At 30.9% G+C, this 25,493-nt stretch overlaps 2 protein-coding genes and 1 long non-coding RNA gene across 14 annotated transcripts in view; 2 read left to right on the forward strand and 1 right to left on the reverse strand.

Annotated features, from left to right (window-relative positions):
- Nucleotides 1–12,008, reverse strand: part of LOC107996417 (uncharacterized) — a 61,782-nt gene extending 49,774 nt beyond the window's left edge. Inside the window, exons 1-3 of one of the 6 annotated variants that reach the window (XM_017054449.3) lie at nucleotides 11,943–11,987; nucleotides 10,890–11,138; nucleotides 10,736–10,812 (exon numbers count right to left, since the gene is read on the reverse strand). The gene's annotated coding sequence lies outside the window, so the exon portion shown is untranslated. Of the gene's footprint in view, nucleotides 1–10,735; nucleotides 10,813–10,889; nucleotides 11,139–11,295; nucleotides 11,342–11,942 lie in introns of those variants that run through there. The other 5 variants (XM_028666008.2, XM_017054450.3, XM_017054451.3 and 2 more) reach the window with 5 other exon arrangements.
- Nucleotides 1–25,493, forward strand: part of LOC107996416 (adenylate cyclase type 6) — an 85,118-nt gene that overhangs the window by 34,413 nt on the left and 25,212 nt on the right. For all 3 annotated transcript variants that reach the window (XM_062078695.1, XM_062078697.1, XM_062078696.1), the window contains exons 6-7: nucleotides 783–1,093; nucleotides 24,726–24,875. In XM_062078695.1, the coding sequence (XP_061934679.1) occupies nucleotides 783–1,093; nucleotides 24,726–24,875 (461 nt within the window). The remainder of the gene's footprint in view (nucleotides 1–782; nucleotides 1,094–24,725; nucleotides 24,876–25,493) is intronic.
- On the forward strand, nucleotides 12,970–16,606 carry LOC107996424 (uncharacterized). Of its 5 annotated transcripts, XR_009830964.1 has the most exons (5): nucleotides 12,970–13,946; nucleotides 14,077–14,223; nucleotides 14,311–14,484; nucleotides 15,427–15,906; nucleotides 15,965–16,606. It is a non-coding gene; the product is annotated as an uncharacterized LOC107996424 (long non-coding RNA). The 5 variants fall into 5 exon arrangements; XR_009830965.1 differs by having other exon boundaries at nucleotides 12,970–13,993; nucleotides 14,311–15,906; XR_001765792.3 differs by having other exon boundaries at nucleotides 14,311–15,906.

The following is a 25,493-nucleotide window of genomic DNA, read 5'->3' on the forward strand; positions in this document are numbered from 1 at the left end:
GATTGTTCTTTTTTTACGCACGAGACGAAAGAGATCCGATTTTAATTATCTTAGGGAGGAGCGAGAATCGTTCTTCTTTTTACTTTGACCCACTTCCGCCGCGTTAATTAAAATCTCGAACAAAAAAATAAAATTCTCCTGCGTTCGATACGATATCGCGAGGAAGGGGTGGGGGAAATATCGAAATGCCATCCCCTTATCGATAGCCGCGTCTCTCCGGCTGATCGAAAGGTCGACGCTTTTTCGAACCTGGCGATAATGTTTTTTTCTCCCTCCTTCCGATCCAACTTTCCTGGGGAAACCTAGCGTGCTTGCAGAGTAGAAGAGCGAATTTCAAAATGCGAAACGAGCAACGATAATTTCATCATTCGACCAAGTTGAGACGCAACTTTTTATAAACGCGAAACGAGGTGGTTTGTTCAGTAACGTAACATTAAGATAACGTTTCCAGAGCGAGATTAAGATTTTTATTAATCATTCTTCTCATCGACGACTCGTTTATAAGAGCTCGATAATTTTTCTGAAGATACATATATATATATTTTCGTTTGTGTCATGAAATATAATATAACTATATATCGGTGAATAAATAACAATGAACGAATCAGCAGAATTATTTATTTTTCTAATTCGTAAAAACGATGACACGATAAATTAGCTATTTTTTGAACTAAAGAAACCTAACCGAAAGGCTGCTTCATCTTATAAAAAAAAGTCTCTCAACTTTTCCCCCAGCTGTCAGGGGAGAAATATCTGGTAACTTTTTCCTCCCTCTGTTGCAGCACTGGTCGCGGCTATATCCAGGCCGGGGATGAACGAGATCTGGTTAGCGGGAGTGAGCGGGATAGTCCTGGTCACGTTGCTCGCGCTCCAAGTGTCGCTTAACGTTCACCTGGCGCTCGGATCGAAGGAGCATCGCAGCGGAGGCCCGCTGGCCGCGGCTTGGGCCGTGTGCTTCTTCATTTACATGGCGTACGCGCTTCTGCCTATAAGGCTGCGCCACGCGTGCATCGCAGGCCTAGTTTTCTCCGTGGCGCACCTGATCGGAACCTTCGTCCTCTACCCTTCCTACTATCCGGCCATGATGGAACACGTGAGTGACGAGATCTTTGCATTTCATGGCCGCTATTCTCAATTGTTTTTTTTTGGAATATCGTAATAGATTTGTAATAATTCTTTTGCAATCTCGTACGAGTGATCGGGAATTTTTATTTTTATCCAGCCAATTTTAAACTGTTGTTGTTGTATATTGAGAGTATATTTGGTGGTGAATGTATCTATTCGTTGGTATCATGTTTATCGAGAGAAAAATTTGGAGGGTGGGTTTTATTGGGTGGGAAAGAGTTGAGGAATGCGGGGCAAGAATGGATTTCTTAAGGTTGTGGTAAGTTTTTTTTCGAAACGAGTTTTTAACGACTTGGAACTTTAATTTCGATGCACGCCAACGATAAATTAATCTGGAGTAAAGTAAGTTTTCGCGGTAATCGTGTCGTCGATAGTTACGTTCCGTTTCAACGAAGATCGTTCCACTTTGGGCGGAGTGATTGGTCGAGTGCAATTTCCGTTAAAAATCCCCGCGACCTAGGGAATTTCGATAACCGAACCTGTTCCAGGAAATTCGAACGAGCCGCCAGCCGAGAATATTAACCGAAACCCCGCAACTGTGTCAACAGCTGCTTTGTTCTAATGAAAATCGTTTCGTCGAGTGCAATTTCCGTTAAAAATCCCCGCGACCTAGGGAATTTCGATAACCTGTTCCAGGAAACTCGAACGAGCGAATATTAACCGAAACGGCGCAATCGTGTCAATTGTCTACGAATATCGTTTCACTTCGAGAATCGTCGAGTTTCGTTTTCTACTATATATTTCTATTATAAAATCGCACTTGGAGAATAAAGTAACCTGTTCTAGAAAATTCATACGATCGTTAATCGCGAATATTAATCGTCGATATTTTGTTTTCAACAAAAATCGTTTCGCTTTGACAATCGTGCAATTCCGCTAAAAATCGCGCGATCTAGGGAATTTCGAATCAGCCCAACCTGTTCTAGGAAATTCGAACGAGCGCTAATATCGCGAATATTAAACGACGCAATCGTGTCAATATTCCGTTTCGTTCCATTTTCGTCGAGTGCGATTTCGACTAAATGTGATCTAGGGAATTTCGAATCGGCCCAACCTGTTTCAGGAAATTCGAACGAGCGTTAATCGCAATTATTAGCCGAAACGACGTCGATAATTAATTCATTCCATTTTCGTCGAATGCGATTTCGGCTAAAAGTCGCGCGATCTAGGGAATTTCAAATCGGCCTAACCTGTTCTAGGAAATTCGAACGAGCGCTAATCGCAATTATTAGCCGAAACGACGTCGATAGTTAGATTCCTTCCATTTTCGTCGAGTGCGATTTCGGCTAAAAATCGCGCGATCTAGGGAATTTCAAATCAGTCCAACATGTTTCAGGAAATTCGAACGAGGGCTAATATCGCGAATATTAACGCAAAAATCATCTCAACAAATGCTTCGTTCAAACGAAAATCGTTTCATTTTGAGATTCGTCGAGTGCAATTTCTGGTGAAAATTATGCAACACCTAGGATATTTAGGATCTGGGAAATTTCGAATCGGGCTAACCTGTTCCAGGAAACTGGAACGAGCGCTTGTCGCGATTATTAATCGAAACGGTAGAATCGATGCGCGTGATACGTGATACGAGCGAGAACACGCGGCCGTATCACGACACACCATGAAGGTCCGGTGTTAATAATAGAGCTTGGTTGAATGGAGCCCGATACTAGGGAATTTCGAGAGTCCGTTCACCCTGATCTCTACCTATCCGTCCCCACTGACCTGGAAAAATGATTTATGAAAATAATAAACATCCTGAGGCGTTGGAGGATAAACCACCAGGGGATGAAATTTATTTTTAATCTCGTTCTAATTTTATTTTCAACCAATTTAACTTGACTCTAACTTAATCCGTGTATATCTAATTTGATCCGCTCTGAATTAAATCGACCCGATTTCCTTTTTCCTTTTTCCTTCTCCTTCTTTTTTTAACGCGGAGGAAATTTTTATAATGGATCCTTATCGATTGAAAGAAAGGAATTTTTTTTTTACGAAAATTTGCCAACTGCACATATTTGTGTAGAATTTAAACGAAAATTTACAGAGTACACACGGCAATATTGTATTTGAAGAATAAAAAGCGAATCTTTATTTAAACTGCATTGTTAAAAATTCCATTTATACATATATTAAAAAAAAAAAATTGTATAAAAATCCACAGTTCAAATATTAATGGTTCGACAATTTTTGAATTTTATACAGTAGTGATGGTAATAGATAATCTCACTATGATCTATAATGGTTAAAAATTATTCGTACAATACGTTTGATTTTATTACTAGATTTATTGCTGTTGTATCTTCATATAAAATTTATCGAGACTGATAATTGTGGAAATTTATACGTTTTATGAGAAATTTAAATCTATCTCTCGAATACACGCTACACGCAAAAAGATAAAAAAAACATTCAAAGCGAAGTATATGATATTTATGATATTTAAACAATTGTATCTTTACCTTAATTTCAATTTCAATATCTAAAAATCTAAATTTACGATCTATAACGATATAATTTATAACTTGAGATTCGTCGAATTTCGCCAATAAAATATCGATTCGATTCTTCAAGAATCCAATATTCATACCTTCGTTCATTCTCACGAAATTTAACATGTTTCTAATTTATTTAATCCAATTCAACCTAATTAAATTATTGCAAGATAATTAATAATCGTAGGTTAGAAACGAGTTTAATCGAAAACGTAAATGCACCACCAACAACGCGTTAATGTACAGAATCTGAGATCGTTCAAGAAATCAGAACGACGGGACGAGAGATGCAAAGCCTCTAATTATCGAGAACGCTCCAAGTCGACGGCGATTCCCTATTTTCAATTCACGGGAAAATCCCCTAGACAACAATGGAGGTAACAAGCTACTAAGTTGGCAGCGCGCAACGATCGCGAGAATTATCATCGTCGAAATTATACGATCGATACGCAACGGCCATTCGATGAATATACATACGCGACTTGTGCGTAATTCCAGTTCAAGTGAATCAGGGATTAATATTCGGACAAACGTGGAGGCACATTGTGTCGTTCTGAATGGGTAACGTGACTTCGATGGATTCAAAGTGGATTCAAATTTAAGCTTCGCGTATATCTGATCGAAGAATTAAAGGTTAAAATCGAACGTGAAGGCCTGGTATAGGGAATTGAATGAGGAAACGTTAATCTAGGGATATATCTAGTGAAGAAATTAAAGCTCACAAAGTAAGTAAGTCTAATAAAGATCCGGTTTCAGCTTCGAATTGAACATTCTAAGACAAAATGGAGCGATTCTTGCTTTTATTTTTTTGGAAATTGGAATAGATATGATTAGGACGAATCGAAGCTCTTAAAACGAACTTATCCTTGCTTTTAATTTTTAGAAATTAGAACAGAGTATTGAGTGTCAGAAATATATTTACAGAATATATAATTATAGGGAATGGAATGAATCGAAGAAATTGAACTTTTCAGAAGAAAATCCGGTGTAAGAAATTGAAGTTTGCAAAGGAAAGTCTAATAAAGATCGATAATTCCTGGTTTCAGCTTCGAATTGAACATTCTAAGAGAAAATGGAGCGATTCTTGTTTTTATTATATTTAAGCTCTTAAAACGGACTGATCCTTGATTTTAATTTTAAAAAATTAGAACAGAGTATTAGGGAAGAAATTCAACTTTTTAAATGAAAATCCCATTTTTCGATGTTTGAATAGAAATTATAGAGTGAAACCGTATGAAGCATCGTTACGGTTTCCAAATTAATCGAATGTAAAATTTGACATCCAATTAGCTCTTATATTGTTCTCACAACGTATGCAGATCTCGATTAATTCCCTATCCTTTGTTTCGAAAAGAGTCAGCCGTATCAAAGAGGAAAATTGCTTCGACTTTCATCGTCTCCAGAATCGAGAATACTTCGAGAATACTTTTTTCCTCCCCCTGTTTCCGATCTACGTTATTATCTCGATTTTTTTTTAATCGAATTTTTACATTCTCGAGTTTTTGATATATTAATTTTTATCTTCACATCTCGCGAAAAATAATAATTTTGACTTTCTTCTAATTCGCGATATTTTTGACCAAATATTTCAAATGTCTCACGATTTTTATCGATATTTTATAATTTTTCAAGATACTCCGGATCACGGCACTTTCTTCCCATATTTTTTAAATATTTCGACATTTTCAATTTTTCCAATATCGCTCCAATTTTTTCGATGCATCGAATATTTTTTTTAGGACGCTTGAAAATTTTTAGCATTTCCAGTTTTCTTGATATTTTTTCAATGTTCCAATATCTCGAAATTTCGATATATCTTTACGATATATCTTTACTTTATTATTTTAAACTAATTTCAAAATCTCAGTATTTCCCCCCAAAAACCTTAAATATCTCCTAAACCACTTTTCTACACCTTTACCTTTATTTTTAAATTTAATTTCCACAATCTCTCATCAATTTACCAATTTACCATTAACAGAAAATACCAAACAGATAAAAAATAATCACTAATTTTACTCAATTGCATAAAATAAAACTCAAAAAAAAAAATAACAATAAAAGCTAAATTCAAAAACAATATTAGAACAACGAAAGATGCAAAGATACGTATTCAAAAATCGAAAAGGAGCTGATAAAAGATTAAAGATTGATTCGGGGAAAAATTTTTTCGTTTTCAATCACATTTCGAGAAATACAAAGACAAAAAATACAAGAACGAAAGATACAAAGACACGTATTGAAAAATCGAAAAGGAGCCGATAAAAGATCAAAGATTGATTCGGGAAAAAATTTTTTAATCACATTTCGAAAAATAAAGAGTAATTGAAGAGCACGTATAAACACGAACAGCGATAAAAACGAATCGAAAGGAAAAGGAAAAAAAACCACGCGTGGAATTATTCGAAAATTTTCACCTAGATACACGATCGGCGCGGCGAACATATGCGGCCACTGATAAGAGATAAGAAAAACAGATCGATGTGGCGCGAAAGCGTAAACCCCCGTACAAAGAGAGTCCCTGCTCGGAAATCTCGTGGAAACGGTTCGTTGTTATTGGATTTTCTTCCAGCCCCGTGTCTTCATCCATCAAGCCCCCTTGTTGCCTTACCCCCGACGCTTCCTCAGCCAATTTATTTAGCTTTTATTACACTGAAAGCACGGAATGCACACCTCGAGAGCTCTATCGATAAATTGTCTGTTCGATATATATATATATATACGTATGTATGTACGTATTTTCCAATCGTCAAATTTGTTTTTTACTTTCTCTTAACTTTTTCTTTTTTTTTTTTTTTTCTAACTCCATTCACGAATACAGAAAATTTAATCCTATCGTTTCTCGAAGAATTCGAGGAGCGTGTCGCTTACTCGTTTCGTTGGAGAGTAATGGAGGAGAGGTCTAGGGAAATTGTATTTAAAGTGGTTGGAAAGTAAAGAAAGAAAGTGGTTTTGATTTGATTAAGAGATCGAATAATTCTCGAGGTCTCGATCTGTTGGTTAAAACGAAACTTAAAACGAAAGTGGGAATATGACGTAATTCGGTGTTAGAATAGATTTAATGATTTCGATAGATTTGTCAAATTGGTGAAAAATAATCGCGTTCGACGAGGAAAGTATTTATATGATTTTCTTAGGTAGATTGAATTTTATTCGAGTGTTTGGTTGAATATCGAAAAAACGATTATTGCTATTAAAATTATCAATTGATCAATTCGATAATTTATTAATTTCGAAAAAATTAATTTCTTTCCTCGTTTTAAATAAAAATTGGAAATACGATATTTAATTTTCTTGGTTGGGAACATGTTTCTCAATTTAACAGATTAATTAACAGAAAGGTTATCCTTATCGCGAATCTTTCATTATCTTCTCAAATAAACAGCGTAGTTAATTAGCACTGGTAGGAAAATAATAAGCTGGATAAGGATTTCTTTGGAAGGAAGATTGAATAAGATCAGAAGTTTAAAAGAGCACCCGGAACTTTTGTTCGATGGAAAGAGAAATCATCTTCAATCATCTCTGATAAACGCGAGGAAAATCTCGAAAGCTTTTTAAGAATAAAAATTTTAATCAATCTTCGATCATCAAGAATGATTCCTTTTAATTAGCCCGATTTATAAGATTTGTTATATTAATAAATCTTATGACAATCAATAGAAAAGATTTATTAATATACAATCTATCTTATTAGTGTGAGAAAAATTAGATAAACTTGAAAAGTGATAATTCATCTATAAGAATTTACCTGCAACAAAATCAAACAAATCTAAACTATTTACTTTAATAACTGAAAGTAAAATGTTCCGTACAAAATATCATCACAGATTAAAAGAAAAAGAAAAGAAAACTAACTGATGTATAGGTAAAAACATAGAGATCCTTAGATTTTATAAGAATTAATAATTTACCTGCAGCAAAATCAAACAAATCTAAACTATTTACTTTAATAACTGAAACTAAAATGTTCTGTACAAAATATCATGGTACAGATTAAAAGAAAAAGAAAAGGAAACTAACTGATCTATAGCTAAGAACATAGGGATCCTTAGATTTTATAAGAATTAATAATTTACCTGCAACAAAATCAAACAAATCTAAACTATTTACTTTAATAACTGAAACTAAAATGTTCTGTACAAAATATCATGATACAAGTTTAAAAAAAAGAGAAATTTATTCAGAGACGAAAAAAAGTATCCACTAGGAATATTATGTAGAAAAGAGATACAATTTCTAATATATTCTTATACCTGGAAGAAAATTTCTCTAGAGAAAATTTAATCCCTAAACTCAAATTTCATAGGATACTGAAAGTGTATCGAAACCGAGACAGGGTATACAATCAAAGGAGTGTCTGGAACGTGACATCCAACTGTATTAAGAGGAGGAAGCGTCTTCTCAAGGCTATGTCCAATACCCTTTGAACACCAGATTATTCAATTCTGATAGCTGCTGGAAGCTCGAGGTCAAAGTAACGACAGACACGTTAACTAGAAACAGTGAAAAAAAAGAGGTGAAATTCGTGACGTTGCAGTTTCCACCGAAAAGGTTTGATAAAAATTCTGCAATATTTACTTCTTGCAAATTTGCAAAAATTCTCTAAAATTTGCAACGAAGAGAGAAGCTACTAAAATATTGATTAAAAATTAAAAGTCTCTTTAAATTTCTAAAAATCAGAGGATAAATTTACCTCGCATGAATTAATGATAACTTTTGAAATTTTGAAATTTCTTTAAATTTTTCCAAGGATAAATTCTAGGGATAAATTAATGGATCACACGAATTAACGATAGCTTTGATAATTTCGAAACGAAATGGAAGGAAAAAAGTGGAGAAAAATTGAAAATTCCAATGGTGAAATATAGAATTTTTACATCGCGTATTAAAATAAAATTTATATAAATTTGAAAATGAAGGAAGATCGATGTTTCCCTACGGTTCCAACCACAATTTGCTCCTTCGCAAACTTGCCTCGATACTTTCGATCCCCAACGCGCTTCCTGATTTCACGCATGAGAGTGAAAGCTAATTGACCGAGAGCACAGACCAATTTTCCAAATTGCTCGCGGCTTCGGATTCGCATAAACAAAATTTCACGACGGAGGGAGGAAAAGCCTCGCGGTCATTCGATCAATTTTTGATCTATTTATCGGATCAAACTTTGATTAAAATTTTCGATATCGATTTTATTGAAAATAATTGTTAATTTAACTGAAGTGTGACCTATTAATGTTGCTGGATGGTTGAAAATTAAATAATTGGATTAATAGCATTTCCATGTAGTCTATAATTTTCTTGAAAATAATATTTCAAACGATGCACGTACTTACGTAATAATCGATATCCTTTCTGTATCGAAATAATCTAAGAAATTTATATTAATTTACGATTAAAATAATCACGATATTTTTTAAAAAACAATACCATTGCAAATTATCATTTTATCGCAACAGCGATTTGCACGTCAATCAAATGCTACTATTATTACCAATACTATAATATAATTGAACGAGAATAGTGACAAAATAGTAACAAAAATGACTTCCCATCTTTCAGATCTAGGGAAAATCCAAAAGATGAGAGGTCATTCGTAGTTGCTCTTTTCTATGGCAATTTACCGAATCTCCAGCTTATACGCTCGTAATTTCCTTCTTCCAAGGAGAAAAAAAGAAAAAAAAAATCATAGAAGCTAATTATATCAACGATTATTATGTGTATAGAATCTTGAGGGATAAACGAGACTAAATCACAATTACGTACGATAATATTTTCCAATTCAATTTGATTCTCGATCTTTTAAATTATATTTTTCAAAAAAATCGATTGTTACGCGAAAACGTATCGGAGATTTTTGTGACAATTTGATCAATTCTACTTATAATTGACAAGCATACCAGAAAATACATTAACTATCCTATCTAACTCTATATTTAAAAAATGGCAAAAAAACAAGCGTACCAACACACTCTCCACGCTTGTCGCACATAATATCCGGCGCAAAAAGCCTACACTAGGGAGAACGTTCCGGAACGCCTCCGACATCCGAGCTTGACACATTACTTTTACACTCTAAATTTACGTACCATTTTCCTGAAATCGACCGACGATGGCTAGTGATAAAATAAAAATCTTAATTGTAATTATGTATATTCGCGATTAAAATAATAAGATAACTTGTAAAGAAATATTACTAGATTAGAGATTGGTAAAATTGTTACTTGTAATTTGCAATATTTCGTAGGAGATGTAATATTGCGATTGCAAATTGTTATGGAATTGATAATAGTGAATGAAATGACAGTCGTAGCAACGCAATTTCACAGCAATTTTATACACACATACACACAATACGTCGTGATATATACATTAATATATCGTTAGTCGCTGAGAAATTGTTATAAGATTATAAACTATCATTATAGGTCATCATGCCCATCACCTGGGCACGTGAATAAGATTATGGACAATGGAATATGGAAGGGATTAAATTTAAAAATCCTGAGCTAAAAAAATATACTGCATTATTTTCTCTCTAATATTCTTTGATTTATCGTTTAATTTTATTTCAAACTATACTATGAAAAAGAAAAAAAAATTTTTTAAAATAGAAAAGACTAAATGTAAAATTAAGTGCAAAATAAAATAATTCATTATAAATAAATTATTAATAGAAATAATCAACCGATTCCTTTATATTTGTTTTCAAAATGTATTTTTGAAAACAAGAAAGCAGCATTTAAAATAGCTTTGATTGCGAAATTTATCTATCGTAAATTGTCTTCTTGCATATAAAATTTCATAAACTTTTACGATAGAAAAAAATTTATCATCTTTATATTTCAAATCAGATCAAAGATAAAATAATTAAAACATTAAAAATGCTAGGAAGTTCATTAATATTAAAAAAAAAGAAAAAAACAAAGTGCAAGAAAACCTAACCTAAACTAATAAATAAAACATAGAAAAATAAAAGTATTATTCCTCATTGATATAATAATACCAACTGTCCCTATGCTTGTTCAAAATTCTATAGTATATAACCAGTTATTCGTGTCGATTCGGATCTTTCATCTTATGATAAGATTGAGTGAAGAATAAAAATACATGCGACTCACCACTAGATATGAAGAATCTGCGTTGCCATTAATGCATCGTGAAAATTATGAGTTGTTAAAAAAATCATGGAAAAAGTCTATAACAAAACAAAATATATTATAAGAAAATACAAAACGTAAAATAAATTAAAACAAAATATATAAAAATAGATACCTTCGAATGGATGATTGTCTTAACCTCTTGAGAGAAACATTGACTAGATTATACATATACATATTCAAAACATTAAAAAAAAAAAATTATCAATAGATACGAACAATCTAATCACTGACTCTAATTTTACATATTTTAAAGAATTAAAAAAACTATACAACAAATAAAGATAACACAGTATATCACATGGCGTCTATATTATATTGAAAATTTTCCCGCACTCGAATTTATCAGCAATCAGCTAATAATCTGTACAAAAAAAAACCAAAACTTTCAAATAAACGTATAAAACATACAATTATGTATAATTATTAAGTAATTATGTTAAAATATAAAATAATACGTATTAATTAAACGATAAAAGATAATTATACAACAAATATTACGCAGCAGAACGATTACACACCTCACAGAAAAATAACGCTTCCATCACCACGAATATCGATAGCACAATGTCGCTCCAAGCCATAATAATCGTATCGAATTTCAAATTGGAGAGGGGAGACTGTTCGACTATAATAAGTCGATTGTAACTTAGGAAGGTTATAAGAAGTTTCTTGAGCAAAACAAATACAGAAATAATAAATTTAGCACGGACGATAGACGATAGATATTATATATACGTATATATTTAACGAAGTATATAAATTAAATATATCTATTTTTTGATGGAAAAAAATTTGATAAAAAAACAATAACAGATTTGTAAAAAAATCATCGAATTGATTATAAATCGTTATGACACGCACATGAAATTATTTCCTTCGAAATCATCTATAATACAATTAAACAATACATAAATAAAATATAAATAAAAATTAAAATCATAAAATAAATACATAAAAATTAAAATAAAACAATTAAATTAAATTATATTGAAATAAAGCAATAATTGATAATCTCAATAGACAAAAATCGAAGGGAAAAGGAAAGGTTAAAGAAATTTAAAAAACTAATTGATTTTATTATCACAATATTTAATGAATAATTAAATAAATGGTTAAAAATAATTTATAAATTTAATAACAAAACAGAATAAGAATAATTACTTACTGCGTAATTGAAATCAAGCGTCTCAAGTCGATAATATATCCTGTCACGATAATTTTCGACAAACGAATGACGCAATGCTTGCCTAATGGCATTTTTTAATTGGTTGGTTTGTCTAGCGCTTTCTAATTGGCTGCAACGAAAATTCTTATTGCCTTACGATCGCGCGGAAAATTTAAGTGTTATAAAATACATATTAATTATGTCTCTAAAATTTTTCAAAACTTAAAACAAAAATGTATTAATTATTTATTAATACATTTTAATATATCTCATCTAATTAATATTTATGTATAAATATTATATCAATAAAATTTATTTTTTACTTTTTTGAAACAGAATTTCATATTTTTGCCTCGTATTATATTTCTATTTATATGGTTTAAGTGTTTCATACGTACAATATACAGATAAAATAATATGCAGGACATTTTTAGAATATTTAAATAAAATAGTTTCAATTTTAAAAAATATATAGAATAATATATAGTAATATTTCAAAAAAAAAATTGAAATATTAAAAAAAGTGAACTGATTTTGAATAAAATTTCATCAAAGTAAAACGAGTGATAAAATGACAAAATATAAAGACGAAAAGAAAAAAAAACGAATAAAAAGAAAGGAAAAAAATTATGAGATAAAGAATCAAAAATGAGAAAAGAAAGATTTTATCGGACCGTATCTAATACGATTACTCACTGTTTCAGTTATTTCACGAGTAAGAATAAAAAAAAAAACGGTCGATACTTCAGAATAATAAGTGCAACAGAAAAATGAAATAGAATGAAGAAATATAAAATTTTAAGAAATATAAAATTCTCATTCTTCAAAATTTTTTTCATATATATTTGTATAAAAATCCCTCTCTTAATTAAAAAAAGAATACATTTTTTATTATCATTTTTACCAAAAGACAATTTTCAATAATTTAATCCTCTGAGGGATTACAACGATAAAGAAGGGGAATAAAAGATAAAAAAGGAAAATAAAAGATACGTGACATGGATATTAAATCTACGATCGCATCGAAGAATAAACATTCGTTGTTACGTACAATATTTATACATTTTTATGTGATTTCTTGTTACATGATATAAGAATAAAAATATCAAAAATTATTTACAGATATATTACAATTATTATTTAATTATTATTAGAAAAGATAACGCAATTCGTGCAAACTAACAAGAACAATATCACTCTTGAGACTTTAAACTTTTTTAAAAACTCTTCCCGCACGGTTTAAATGAAAAAGAGAATAACGAACGAACGTGAAATCAAAGAAATCCAATCACGAATTGACTCGAATCGATTCGAATCTAGGGTCCAATGTTTCCAACCAGTTGCACCAGAGGGAGGAAGACATTTTTCCAAGTATCGAGTTTCCTCTCTACGAAGAAAAGAGTGAACGATGAGCTAGCGAAAGACGATGATGAAATCGTTCTGTCCCTCGAGAAACTTGCAAATTCAATTACAAGCGTGGCCGTCGCTCTAATGGCAGCTCGGACTTCGGTGGTGTCAGTTCGGACGAAGGAAAAAAACCGGAAGCGAAGAAATCTCATAGAAGAATAAACAACCACCCCTCCCCTCTTCCCTTGGGAAAAAAACTTCCACAACCGCGAAACGATGGAAGCAAATATTTTACCATCGTGCGTATCTTCTCGCGTTTGAAGAGAGGGGGGAAAGAGATAGGGAGGTAGAGGGGGAGAGAAATTTTTCTTCGTGTTGGGACAATTGTTGAGTGAGGAATGTTTTATTCGAGAAATTTTGTTCACCGATTTCTTTGGTTAGGATTGAACGATATTTCGCGTGTTTATCGAGGTGTGTATTTTTTCAGGATGAAACGAACGATGTAAGATGATTATTTATAACGAAGAATTTGAAATTATTTTATGATGGATGATTACGTACGAACAAATTTACCTTCTTTAAATATTTTTATTATTTTATCGAAGAGGAGCATCATAAAAATTGAAAATTGGCTTATCATGGATAAATATTTTAATGGTATGATGTTAATTCGTTTAATTCGAGTTCTAGAAATATTATTTCACGTGAGTGAACACATATATCGTTGACAAAAGGTGACGAAGATTAATACGGAGCATGATTAACGAAACTTTGGACATTGTTCCAGCATATTATCCGTTCTTCGAGAATAAAATTTCTTTTCTCTTGATAAGGACACGCGGTTCGTAATACCCGTAAATACGAACGAATATGCAAGCGAATTAAATCCAGCGAAAGAAATAAAACCGTGGAAATCCTGTTAAAGTGGAAATTGGTATGTTGAAACGCGATTATTTACAAAAAGAGAAATCCGAAATTCCTGATAAATCTTTCAAATAAGCTTATTGTGTTAATTTTCCAGGTCAGCTGTTGTATTGCAACTTCAACGATCGTATGAGACGATTTGTTTATTTATTGCTTTGTCGATTTCGAAAAATTCTCTAGATTTGAAGAAATGTTTAGGAGAGAAATAATTCCCTAGAACAATCGAAACGTTTCTAGTTCATTTTCCTTCAGCATTTCTACACTTATTTGGGTATTGTATAGCAATTTCAACTTTAACGATCGATTTGTGCGAGACGATTTGTTTATTTATTGTTTTGTCGATTTCGAAAATTCTCTAGATTCGAAGAAATATTTAAAGAAAGAAAAATGATTCTCTAAAACGATCGAAATGTGCCTAATTCACTTTTCTTCTGCGTTTCTATATGTATTTGTGTATTGTATTGCAACTTCAACTTCAATGATCATACGAGACGATTTCTTTATTTATTTCTTTGTCGATGATGTAAAAAAAAAAACATTCTCTAAATTCAAAGAAATGCTTAGGGGAGGAGAAATAATTCCCTAGAACAATCAAAACGTTTCTAGTTCACTTTCCACACCTATTTGTTATTCATGTATTCTTTCATTTCCATGGGGAAAAACACAATGACTTAGAGGCACTCGAGGGAGTCAATTCCCTGAAAGAATCCATCTCCTGAAGAAATTACATTGTTTTCCACCCGCCATTAACATAGTTACGAGGGAAATCCGTGTCGTTCGTTATTAGGGGAAATCCCCAATCCTGTATCTTTAGTCTTCTGAGAGAGAGAGAGAGAGAGAGAGACACAAAGATTCTTTATTTTCTTAATATAACATTGGAAACGGTAATGAACTTGTTTCGAACATTACACGTATTAAAACTTGGATTAAAACGTTTTAAAAATATTATTTACAGAGAGTAAAGAGTGTAATAGAATCATTTGTATTCGATTAATACAAATGAAATTAAAAATGTGCTAAATTTCGTTTTTTTTGCTCGATAAAAAAAATTTTTTTTTTAAATTTATCAGAATTTTGTCGCAACATTGGATTTGGAAAAATGGATTATTTATTCGTTCGATACAAGAAAATTTTAAATCGTGTCAATCATAAAATGTTATCCCATAATAATAGTTACTGGGGTATCGAATATTTTGAACTTGATTTATCATAGTCTACAGAAATTGTGGAAGAGAGAATTGCAACAAAGATGGAATTCGAGCTTCTAAGGAAGGATGGAATTCGAATAATGGAGAAAAAGGGCAAAGACTCCAAGGGGGAAAAAATTTTAATGATGTAAAAGGAAGAGGAAAATATTGGAAAAAAGAATTGTATGGATTAAGCAGTAGTGAAGAATTAATGCAGTTAATGAAAAAGAAACGTACAAAGGATCGATCAAAAGATATTGCATCGTTAAAAGAGTACAAAAATGAGGAACAAAAAAGTAGTTGCAAAAGAGAAAAAAATAAACATTGTTATCCTCCGACAGAGAAAAAGAATAATTCAATAATTCAACAGTAGATGAACGAGAAAAATACTCGTAGCAATAACAAAGTCGAATAAAATATCAAAAAAAAAAAAAATCATGAAACGAGACATTAAAAAAGAATTGTGATAATAACAAAAATGGAAATGAAAAGTAGTAAGATGTTAGGTACCAAAAAAAAAAAAAGGGAATTTAGAAATACGAGAATAAATATTTCTTCTTTCAGGGATAAGAGAGCGTTGCAAATATGAAAAATTCAATATCGAAAGCAGGGAAGAGACGAAATAAAATGAGCATTCACTCACCCGAATGGAAGAAGAAGAAAAAGAAAAGGAGGATATAAGAAGAAGAGGATAGAGACGAGAGTGATTGCAATAAAAAAACGGAATAAAACAATGCGATGAAAAGGGCCTTCGCGAATTTGTATGTACTACGAAAAGAGGAGGAAGGAACCCGTTTAAATTCTCAGGGTGAAGCTCGGCAAACGAGGAGCGGAAGAAACTGGGGCACTATGAATTTCAAGGCGATGAAAAATGAATGATCCCCTCCTGCGGAGGACAAGAGAAGGTTTTGCGGTTCTATAGAGAACACGTAGAATCATCGTTTTACGATGAAAAATCTACTAGATATTTTCTTTCACGATTATCACTCGATTTTCGTGGAAATAAAAAAGAAAAAAAAAAGAAAAAACGAAAAAGGGAATGTAAGGAACAAGAATAAAAATCACTTCTCCAATGTGATTTTTTTTTTACACGATTTTATATTTTCTGAAATTCAAATAACGATAATAATTATATCGATATAATCTAATGGTTAATTACTATAACGATATATCATAACTGAATAAACTGAAAATCTGAATATTGAATTATCGTTCAAATTTTATGAATTTCTAAAATTAATGATTATACTTAATTTTCCACCATTTCCTCATATATATATATGCATGTGTATACGTTTATATATTATTACTTCAGATTTTAATTTTAAATTATATTTAAGAAATGTAAAATGTATTGCAATTCTGCTTTTTAAGATAATCCATTATTCATTGTCGGTTTAATTAAAAATTTCAGATTTTAAGAAATTAATAATAATACTGCTTTCAATCTCGATTTTATAATACGATTTAAATTTTCCAGATTGAAAAGAAAATAAAATTAAATAAGAATTAAAAAAAAAAATAGAATAAATTTTTGGATTGGTAAATTAATTTTGAATAGGAAAGTATTTTTACTCGCAAACCGTTATCGGAACAGTGATTGACATAAATCACTAGAATTCTTGCTTCCACATATTGAAATTATTAAAAACATTTCAATGGAAAAGAATTGGACTGGAAGATTTTATTTTTCGTTCAACGTTGGATCAATGCAAACGAATAATACGCGATAATTAATTAAAAAAAACGAGTAGTAACAAACCGCGACCAATAAAAAATCGATTCTTTTAATCTCGATAACGATTTAAAAATTTTATGTATCGATCGAAAAATATCACCACGCTTTTTTAAACTTCTTTTCCATCAAATAAATATTTCTTCTAGAATCTTACAAAAATAAATAAATAAATAAATTTTATTACACAATAATGAAAATTGAAAAATATTCTTATATAAATTTTTCTCTCGCGTATATCTTTTTCTTTCCCTGAACATTATTTATCACACAACTGAGAGAACAATTTTATCTAAATACAAATTTAAAAAGAAAAATAATGAAAGGTTAAGAGTCGTATTTCGATAATTTTATCCTAGGGAATTATTTTACGCGCCAAAATACAAAAATAATATCTCGCGTATCAACTTAAAAAACTTATATTATTCGGTTAATACTCGAATTCGAGAAATCAAGCTTGAAATAATTAAGAGTGGGAAGAGGAGAGAATAAACAATCCAGGATGGATTCGCGACGATTTACTAGGGAATTTTTATCGGACGAACTACAAACGAGGAGAAGATGGAAAAATGTTATCGTAAAGGAGGCCGTGAAAATCGAGATATCGTGGAGCGGGTGAAGCGGAAAATTCAATTGCCGTTTCGAAACGTGGGTTGCCATTGGTTGACCGGAATATGATCGGAAAGAAAGCCATCGAGACACCGGAAATTCGCGTTATTCTACCAGTCTTTGCTTTTTCTTCATTCTTGGTCCTTCTTCCCGTTGTTTGAAAACGTTTTAATAAAATATATAATTTGAAACGATGAATGATCTCTTTTCAAAAAGAAAAATACGAAAAAGGATGAACAATTTTTTTTATTCCCAGAATTTATTAAAAAAAATACATATATATATAAAAAGACTGAAGTTTGTGGATATTATTAAAAATTTCCCCGTTTTAATATTAGTTTTCCAGCTACATCGGAAAAATAATTAAAAATATATCTCTTCACTTTTTCACCGGCCTCGTTTGAATTATTAAAACTCGTCGAAATTATTTCACGAACCTACTATATATATATATATACGTAGCGCAAAATTGAAGGAAACGAAACGTGATATCTCGATTTGAAAATTTTTCACCAACTTTTCCTCAAATTTTTATTAAAATTTTATCGTTATCAAACATTTTCAATATCCGATTATTGGAAATAATTTCCACTCGAAAATGAATAGTTAATATTTATATCCGATTAATTACATTTAATATCAATAATCACCAATTACAATTGCAATTAATGTAATCGCATTTCGTATTTTATCAACTATTATTTTTTCGCTCGTTTCTCTCGCGAAAGATATCTCTCACGGATTAATAACCAATTGTAACCGACTTGACGACGAGATAAACGACATTTTTACGATATTAGCCGTCCGTTTACGGTTAACACGAGACTGGTTAATCCCATCAGGGGAACGACTAATTCCAGCCAGCCTTAAAATCGTGCAAACACCCCGCCCTCTCAATTTCTAGCCTCATCTCTGTCCAAAGTACTTGGAGTGTAATTAAATTGCCACTTCAATTAAATATTACCGACATTATTAAACGTTATGATAATCGAATCGAAGTATCGAATCCAATTTCCATCTTTGAATATATACGTAACTTCTTTCCATCTATTTCTCTCTAGAATTCCCTAGAAAATTTTTTTCCTTCTTTTCTAGTTACTTTAATCCTCTTAAGCATCTTTTTTTCGCATCCTCCCTCCCCAATATTTGATATTTGAAAATGGGAAAATAACGGATGAAATTCTCAGCCAGGATTTTGAAATTTTGAGAATTTTGAGAATTTTGCCCGCGTGTAAAAATCCGTATCTACCCTGCGAGTATCGAATTTGCGGTGAAAGTGAAACAAAGAAAGAGAGAGAGAGAGAAAGAAAAATATTTTTGCACCTATCGAACTTCCTTTTGAAATAAAGAAAAGAGAGGTTTATTTGAGAGGAAGGAGAGTACAGTGAAATTCGATTATCTATTTTCTTTGAGAGTGTAGGAATCGCAATTGAAAATGTGCTTTGACCCTTGTGCGAAACCTAATCATCCCTCCCTCTTTCCTTTCAAGATCTTCCTTCCAAAATTAAAGGTATTGCGAGTTTTTAAATTATTAAAAGAAGAAGAAGAAGAAGAAGAAAGAAAAAATTAAGGACACGAATGAAATTTTCATCATTCATCGCTGATAAGTCTCGATTTTATTATAATCGTCAAGAAAAAAAAAAGAAAATTAAAATAAAATCGGACAAAAAATAATAATCAACAATCATCCATTATCGAAGATTAAAAAATTCCATGCAATTACACATATAAGACAAACGTGTCAAGTTTGAATATTCAATTTGCGTTAATTCGACAAAAGAAAAAAAAACCACGACGAATAATAATCCGACAATTTTAGTCCAATTATCAGCCACCTTTGAGATCATCCAATTGGGACGGCGTGAAATTCATTTTGCTTCTCGCGGTGGTAAAAAAGCCACCACCAGCTGCGGAATACCCATGAAATATTAGCGTGAATATTTCACGCAACCCTCCATCCAACTTCGCCCTTCGCAAAAGCTAGCTGCTTCCTGTATTACCACCTTTTCCCAAGATGTCTAGCCGCGTTAACTCGCTTTCAAATTTTACTTTCAAATTTCTCTCTCGGTCGTTATACGCTTAAATTCGAGGAAAGAACTATTCCAAGCTTGCATCCCTTCAGAGAAACCATACTCGACGATCGATATCACGTGGTAATTTACTCACGAGTTTGCAAATTTTATCTTTGAATTCCTCGCGAGCAATAATTTTCTGTTTGGTAAAAAAAAAAGGAGTTGCAGAAAGAAATTATTCAATCATTCATATCTCTGTATACAAATGACTTCCATGAATACTGTTTAATTATTATATGCTCGATAAACAGTGAGCATTTTCTTAATAATTTAAATTTCTGATTGTACGATAATTGAGTGTATTATATTTTGTACAACCTTTGCAAATTTTTCTTTGAATGGAGCAAGCTTAACAGACGTGAATAAGTAATCCTTTAGGTACTAGTGGTTGAATAATCTAAGTCGAAATTCAAAAGTGGAAACGTGGTGATACTTGTGCATAATAATCGGAGAATAATTCAGAGAATTTTAAACATTCGCAGTCGAACCTCCGTTAATCCCCTTTCGTTTCATAAATTTAATTATAGAGACAAACGAGCTATTTTAATTGTTACCACTATCGTCCATCCGTCCATTATTTTCTTGTTAAAAAAAAAAAAAAAAAAAAAGAAATGAAAAGACGAACTAACCGATTAACAATAGCGCCAGAAAAATATCTGTTTCAAAATCCGTTTTAAAAAATGTTACAAATGTTAGGAAAGGAAAAAATATTTCCCGAGTTTGTACAATATATTCCATTGTTTTTACTTAAACATAACAAATATTGGAAATATTCTATGATATTAATAAAACCACGTAATAATTTTTTTACCATTTTTCCTATCATAATAAACGAAAAAATAACGTGGTTTCGTTCGTCGAAATAAATTGTTTTTATTTATTAACAAATTTATTTAACAAATTTTAAATTTATTTGTAAAAGAGAAACAATTTTTGTATAAATTTTACACGAAATAAGTCGTTCTATATATATACACACATACAGACACAAACAAATATGGTATTTAAAAAAAAAGAGTGGAAAAGGAGAAAGAAAAAATTAGTTGGAAAGTGGAAGAGCATGAAAGGGATTTGAGAAATCCTACAGGTGGTTGCGGATCAATTCGTCTGACCGACGATCGTTAGAAATATAAGTGTAAGTTTTACGATTAGAAAACTTCTCTGACAGATTTCTGAACCGTGTTATATCTTATATAATCCTCATCGAGAATAAAACTCAGCTCGTAAAATCCATTTCCTTTTTTCAATACTTTCCATTTGCGATTTCGTAAATTTATTCGTAAATTTTTTTCCAATTTCGTCGATTTTTTGAATTTCTATATTGCACTCTTAAATTTCGTACAATTCAATTCAATCGTGAATAAATTCTAAAATTTTTCACGCACAGGAAAATTCTTTCGAAATTTTTCTCAAATTTTTCTCACCCTCTTTCACACGTTTTGATTCCAACGTTTTTTCCACGTTAAAAATTTGAAGTTGGAACGTAGGTAGATGTTAGCCATCGTGGAAAATTAATTTTGTGCGATTAGCGAGCTTGCGTTTGAACGCTTGCCTAAAATTTGGATGGTGCTTGTCGCGACCTCCATTATCGACTGGACTTATTAACTGATAATTGTCAAGGATGCTCTTTCAAACGATCCGAACGATTCTATTCAATTTGTACGTACAATCCGAATTTTTCTACGTGATCGGTCGAGACTAAAAATCGAATAAAACGTCTTTTTACGATTTTCTATTAAACCTAACCTATTAAACATTATTGGTCGACAATAAAATTGAATGTTAAATGTCATCTTGCAAAAATTAAAAGATGATCTACGTTGCATTTAAAGTGATTATCTGCGATTCTTGATTCTTCATTGGATCTTCTATAATTAGGATATTTAAGATTTTGGACAACAAAAGAAACGTCAATTTAAACAAATGAAAAATGTGGGATTAGATCTTAAATAATTCATTTTTATCGACGTTTGGAGACAAATGTGAATATCAACTTTTTATAATTATATTATTATTATATCGTGAATTTTTGATACTCGTGTTTGAAAGGGAAAAAGGAAATTATTATCGTGCATTTGACAAGGGATAAAAGGGATGTTTCTAAACCAAATTACATTAATGTAATTAAATTAACATTTTCCCCTGCATACCATAAATTTATCGAATCCAGTTTAATTCAATTCATTTACATATATTTATATTAAATTAAATTTCCATATTCCATACGTTCTGGATTTCTGTAATTCTCGCGATCTAAATAATGCAATTTATATTCCATTAGTTCCTAAATTATCAACACTTATAAATCTAATTAAATTAACTAATTTATTCCAAATTGATTTCACGTAACAGCCATTAATTCCATTTTAATTCAATTGATTAGAAATTTCCAAATATTATAGATTATTTGAATTTTTGAATTTCCCAAAATTCATTTATGTTAATGAATTGAATAAAAATAGAATGGATAAACGTATGATGATATCGAGATTAATAGATAAATTTTAGGAGAAAAAATTAATTAATTAATAATATTCTAAATATTCTCGAATAAAATGATAAAATTTCTAAATTTCTAATTATTCTCGACCAAAATATTAAAATTTCTAAATTTCCAAGCATTCTCAAATGAAATTTTTAAATTTCTAATTATTTTCGACCAGAATATTAAAATTTCTAAATTTCCAAATATTCTCAAATGAAATTTCTAAATTTCCAAATATTCTCAAATGAAATTTCTAAATTTCCAATTATTCTCGACCAGAATATTAAAATTTCTAAATTTCCAAATATTCTCAAATGAAATTTCTAAATTTCCAATTATTCTCAATTCGAATATTAACATTTCTAAATTTCCTCTACTTTATACATATCCTCCATTTTATTCTCAAATAAAATTTCCAAATTTCCAAATATTTTCAACTAAAATGCTAAGAATTTCTAAATTCCCAATTATCCCCCAAGCAATCATTTTCACTTACACCTCCCATATCGAATATACCAAACGAATTGACCCCAAGCTCAATGAAAATGTTCCCGTGAAAGCGATAGATGTAAAGGTCGGTCGACGTCGAAATGGAAATCCAAAGGAAGCATCACGAGTGGCCTGCAACGTCGATCCAAAAGCGACGGCACGTCAAAGAGATACGCGTTTGTGCGAGTGTTTCCTGCACCGGCACCGCCACGGTTTAATTAGAGTGGGCTTTGCAATTAGTATGCTATCGTGTATCGAACTGCTGCCAACTTCGCAAACTCGATAAACCTCTCCTTTGACCGTGCGGTGCTTACTTTTCGCCAAGGAAATTTCGGCCGGCACTCAGAAACTGTCCCGCTTCGCGTACGGCCATGTAAATAAGTGTATGCATATGCAAATAATTCTCATTATTTTTGAACCAACTTTTCTTTTCTTTTTTTTTTTTTTCCAACATTACACATTCTTCTTGTCCATATATTACATGTATATATATATATATATATAAACGCTCGTTAATTTCAAATTTAATATTAATTAACAAGTTAATTTGCAAATTTGTTACGCTTGCTAATTTATGAAAAAAATTATAATTTTATATTTTCCTTGCCTTCATAAATTATATATAAACGCTCGTTAATTCATTTCAAACTTATTAGCGTATCGATGATTTATTTGTGAATTTCTTACAAATTTTTGCATATTTGTTTAATATCTTTTCCGTCCGATTGTTTTTTTTTTTATTTAATTATAATTATTAAATTTTACGATCTTATAAAATTTGAAAAAAATAGGAATATCTATTTATTATTACGGTGTAATTCAACGATAAATAAAAATATTATTTTTAAAAAATTTAGTTAAAGTAGATATTTATATGGTGTACCATTAATACTTGTCATCTTATGTCATTATGTGATTTGATCCCGTTTCATTTAAAATAAAAAGTAAAAATATGAAATAATTTAACGATTGATTCACGGACATCATATTTTTTATTTTTTTTATTATTATTATATTTTATTTTTTTTTTTTCGTAAGAAGGGGAAAAAACACAAAAGCATATCCATTGACCCGTATCTTCACGTAGGGTTGTTACGAGATGTTGTATGACGACCCACTAAAAACCCCTCTTCGTGCTCTTTTCTTAATATAGACCCCCATGAGTTGGTGATATCGTTACTTGGGTCTCTTCTAAATCTACATTGTCCAAATGTACAATTTGGAGGTAAACCTGTGTTCCTTTGATGACAAGTATTCCACTGTTAATTATGATGTATTATAAATTACATCAAGATGAAAGAAAATAAAATATTTGTCAAATCCTCCCAATTCTAATACTCTAGAATTTGTCATCAAATGTTATTATTTAATTGAAGTAAATATATTCATTCAGCAGAAATTTTCCACTTACTTTTTCTTACTTAAATTTAGTTAAACTTAACCTTTCCTTCTTTTCCATGGAGTATACTCACACAAATATTAAATTTTTCCAATTCTAATATTATTCCAAACTTTCTTATTCAGATGTTGTTACTTAAAACATTCAAAAGAAGTTGTTCTTTTTTTTTATTAAAGTATCCATCAAAATACTTATCTAATCTTTCCAATTTCTAACATACATCATCTTTTGCAACTATTTATTTTTCCCCTTTTTTAAATTTCTATCTTCAAGTTTATTAAAGTACTCATCAAATCTTTCCAATTTCTATCATACATCATTATTATTATTATTTTCTAACTATTTATTTTTTAAGAAATATTTTTCCTCCCTTTTTAAACTTCTATCTTCAAGTTTATTAAAGTACCCATGAAAATACTTATCCAATATTTCTATCATACATCATCATTATTTTTCAACTTATTTATTTTTTAAGAAATATTTTTCCCCCCTTTTTAAATTATAAATTATAAATTTCTATCTTCATCTTTTTACAGTTACTAAGCTCCATTGTGGTGGTTGGTGGGACGAACATGGCCGGGGTGTTGACGCATCATCCTCGAGAACTGGCGCAAAGACAAGCCTTCCTGGAGACTAGACAATGCGTCGAGGCTCGTCTGACCACGCAGAGAGAAAATCAGCAACAGGTATTTATGTGTATATATAACATAAATGTATGTGCGTATTAATCTTATAGAATTTCATTATCGCTGACCGCAAACCACTGTATTTCCGATCGTCCATTGACAAATCAACTTAAATAATATATCTGAACTGAATTCGATAACTGAACAGAATTTTGGAATCAATCGTTAATTTATCTGATAGAATTAATTTACCTCGAATTTGTCCAATATTTATTCTTTTTTTTTATAAATTGTTAATTCATCCGACTTGTAAATTTAATTAATTTCAAAAAAATTTTGTTTCGCATCTTTTTTCTTTTATACGTGATAATTAAAACAGAAGAGATTATTGAAATGTTTTCAATGATAAACTAAGAAAAATCTTTATATGCTCGTTAAATTAAAATACATCGTTCAAAAGTGTTATTCGATTCAAACTTCATTTTGGTTATTGGAATTTTCACGAGATAATCGTTAAAACCGAGAAATTTTTATTTTTACACGGTGAAAATTGCTTCTAACAAAAAGTTATGTTTGATATGAAAATATGTAAAAAAGTATTCCACAAAATTCTGTCGACCTATCGATAAATTTCACCGAACGATTTTTCGCAGTTTATTTTCGTTAAATCATAAATTT

This window comes from Apis cerana, linkage group LG8 (assembly GCF_029169275.1).
Source record: "Apis cerana isolate GH-2021 linkage group LG8, AcerK_1.0, whole genome shotgun sequence".
Lineage (NCBI taxonomy): Eukaryota > Metazoa > Arthropoda > Insecta > Hymenoptera > Apidae > Apis > Apis cerana.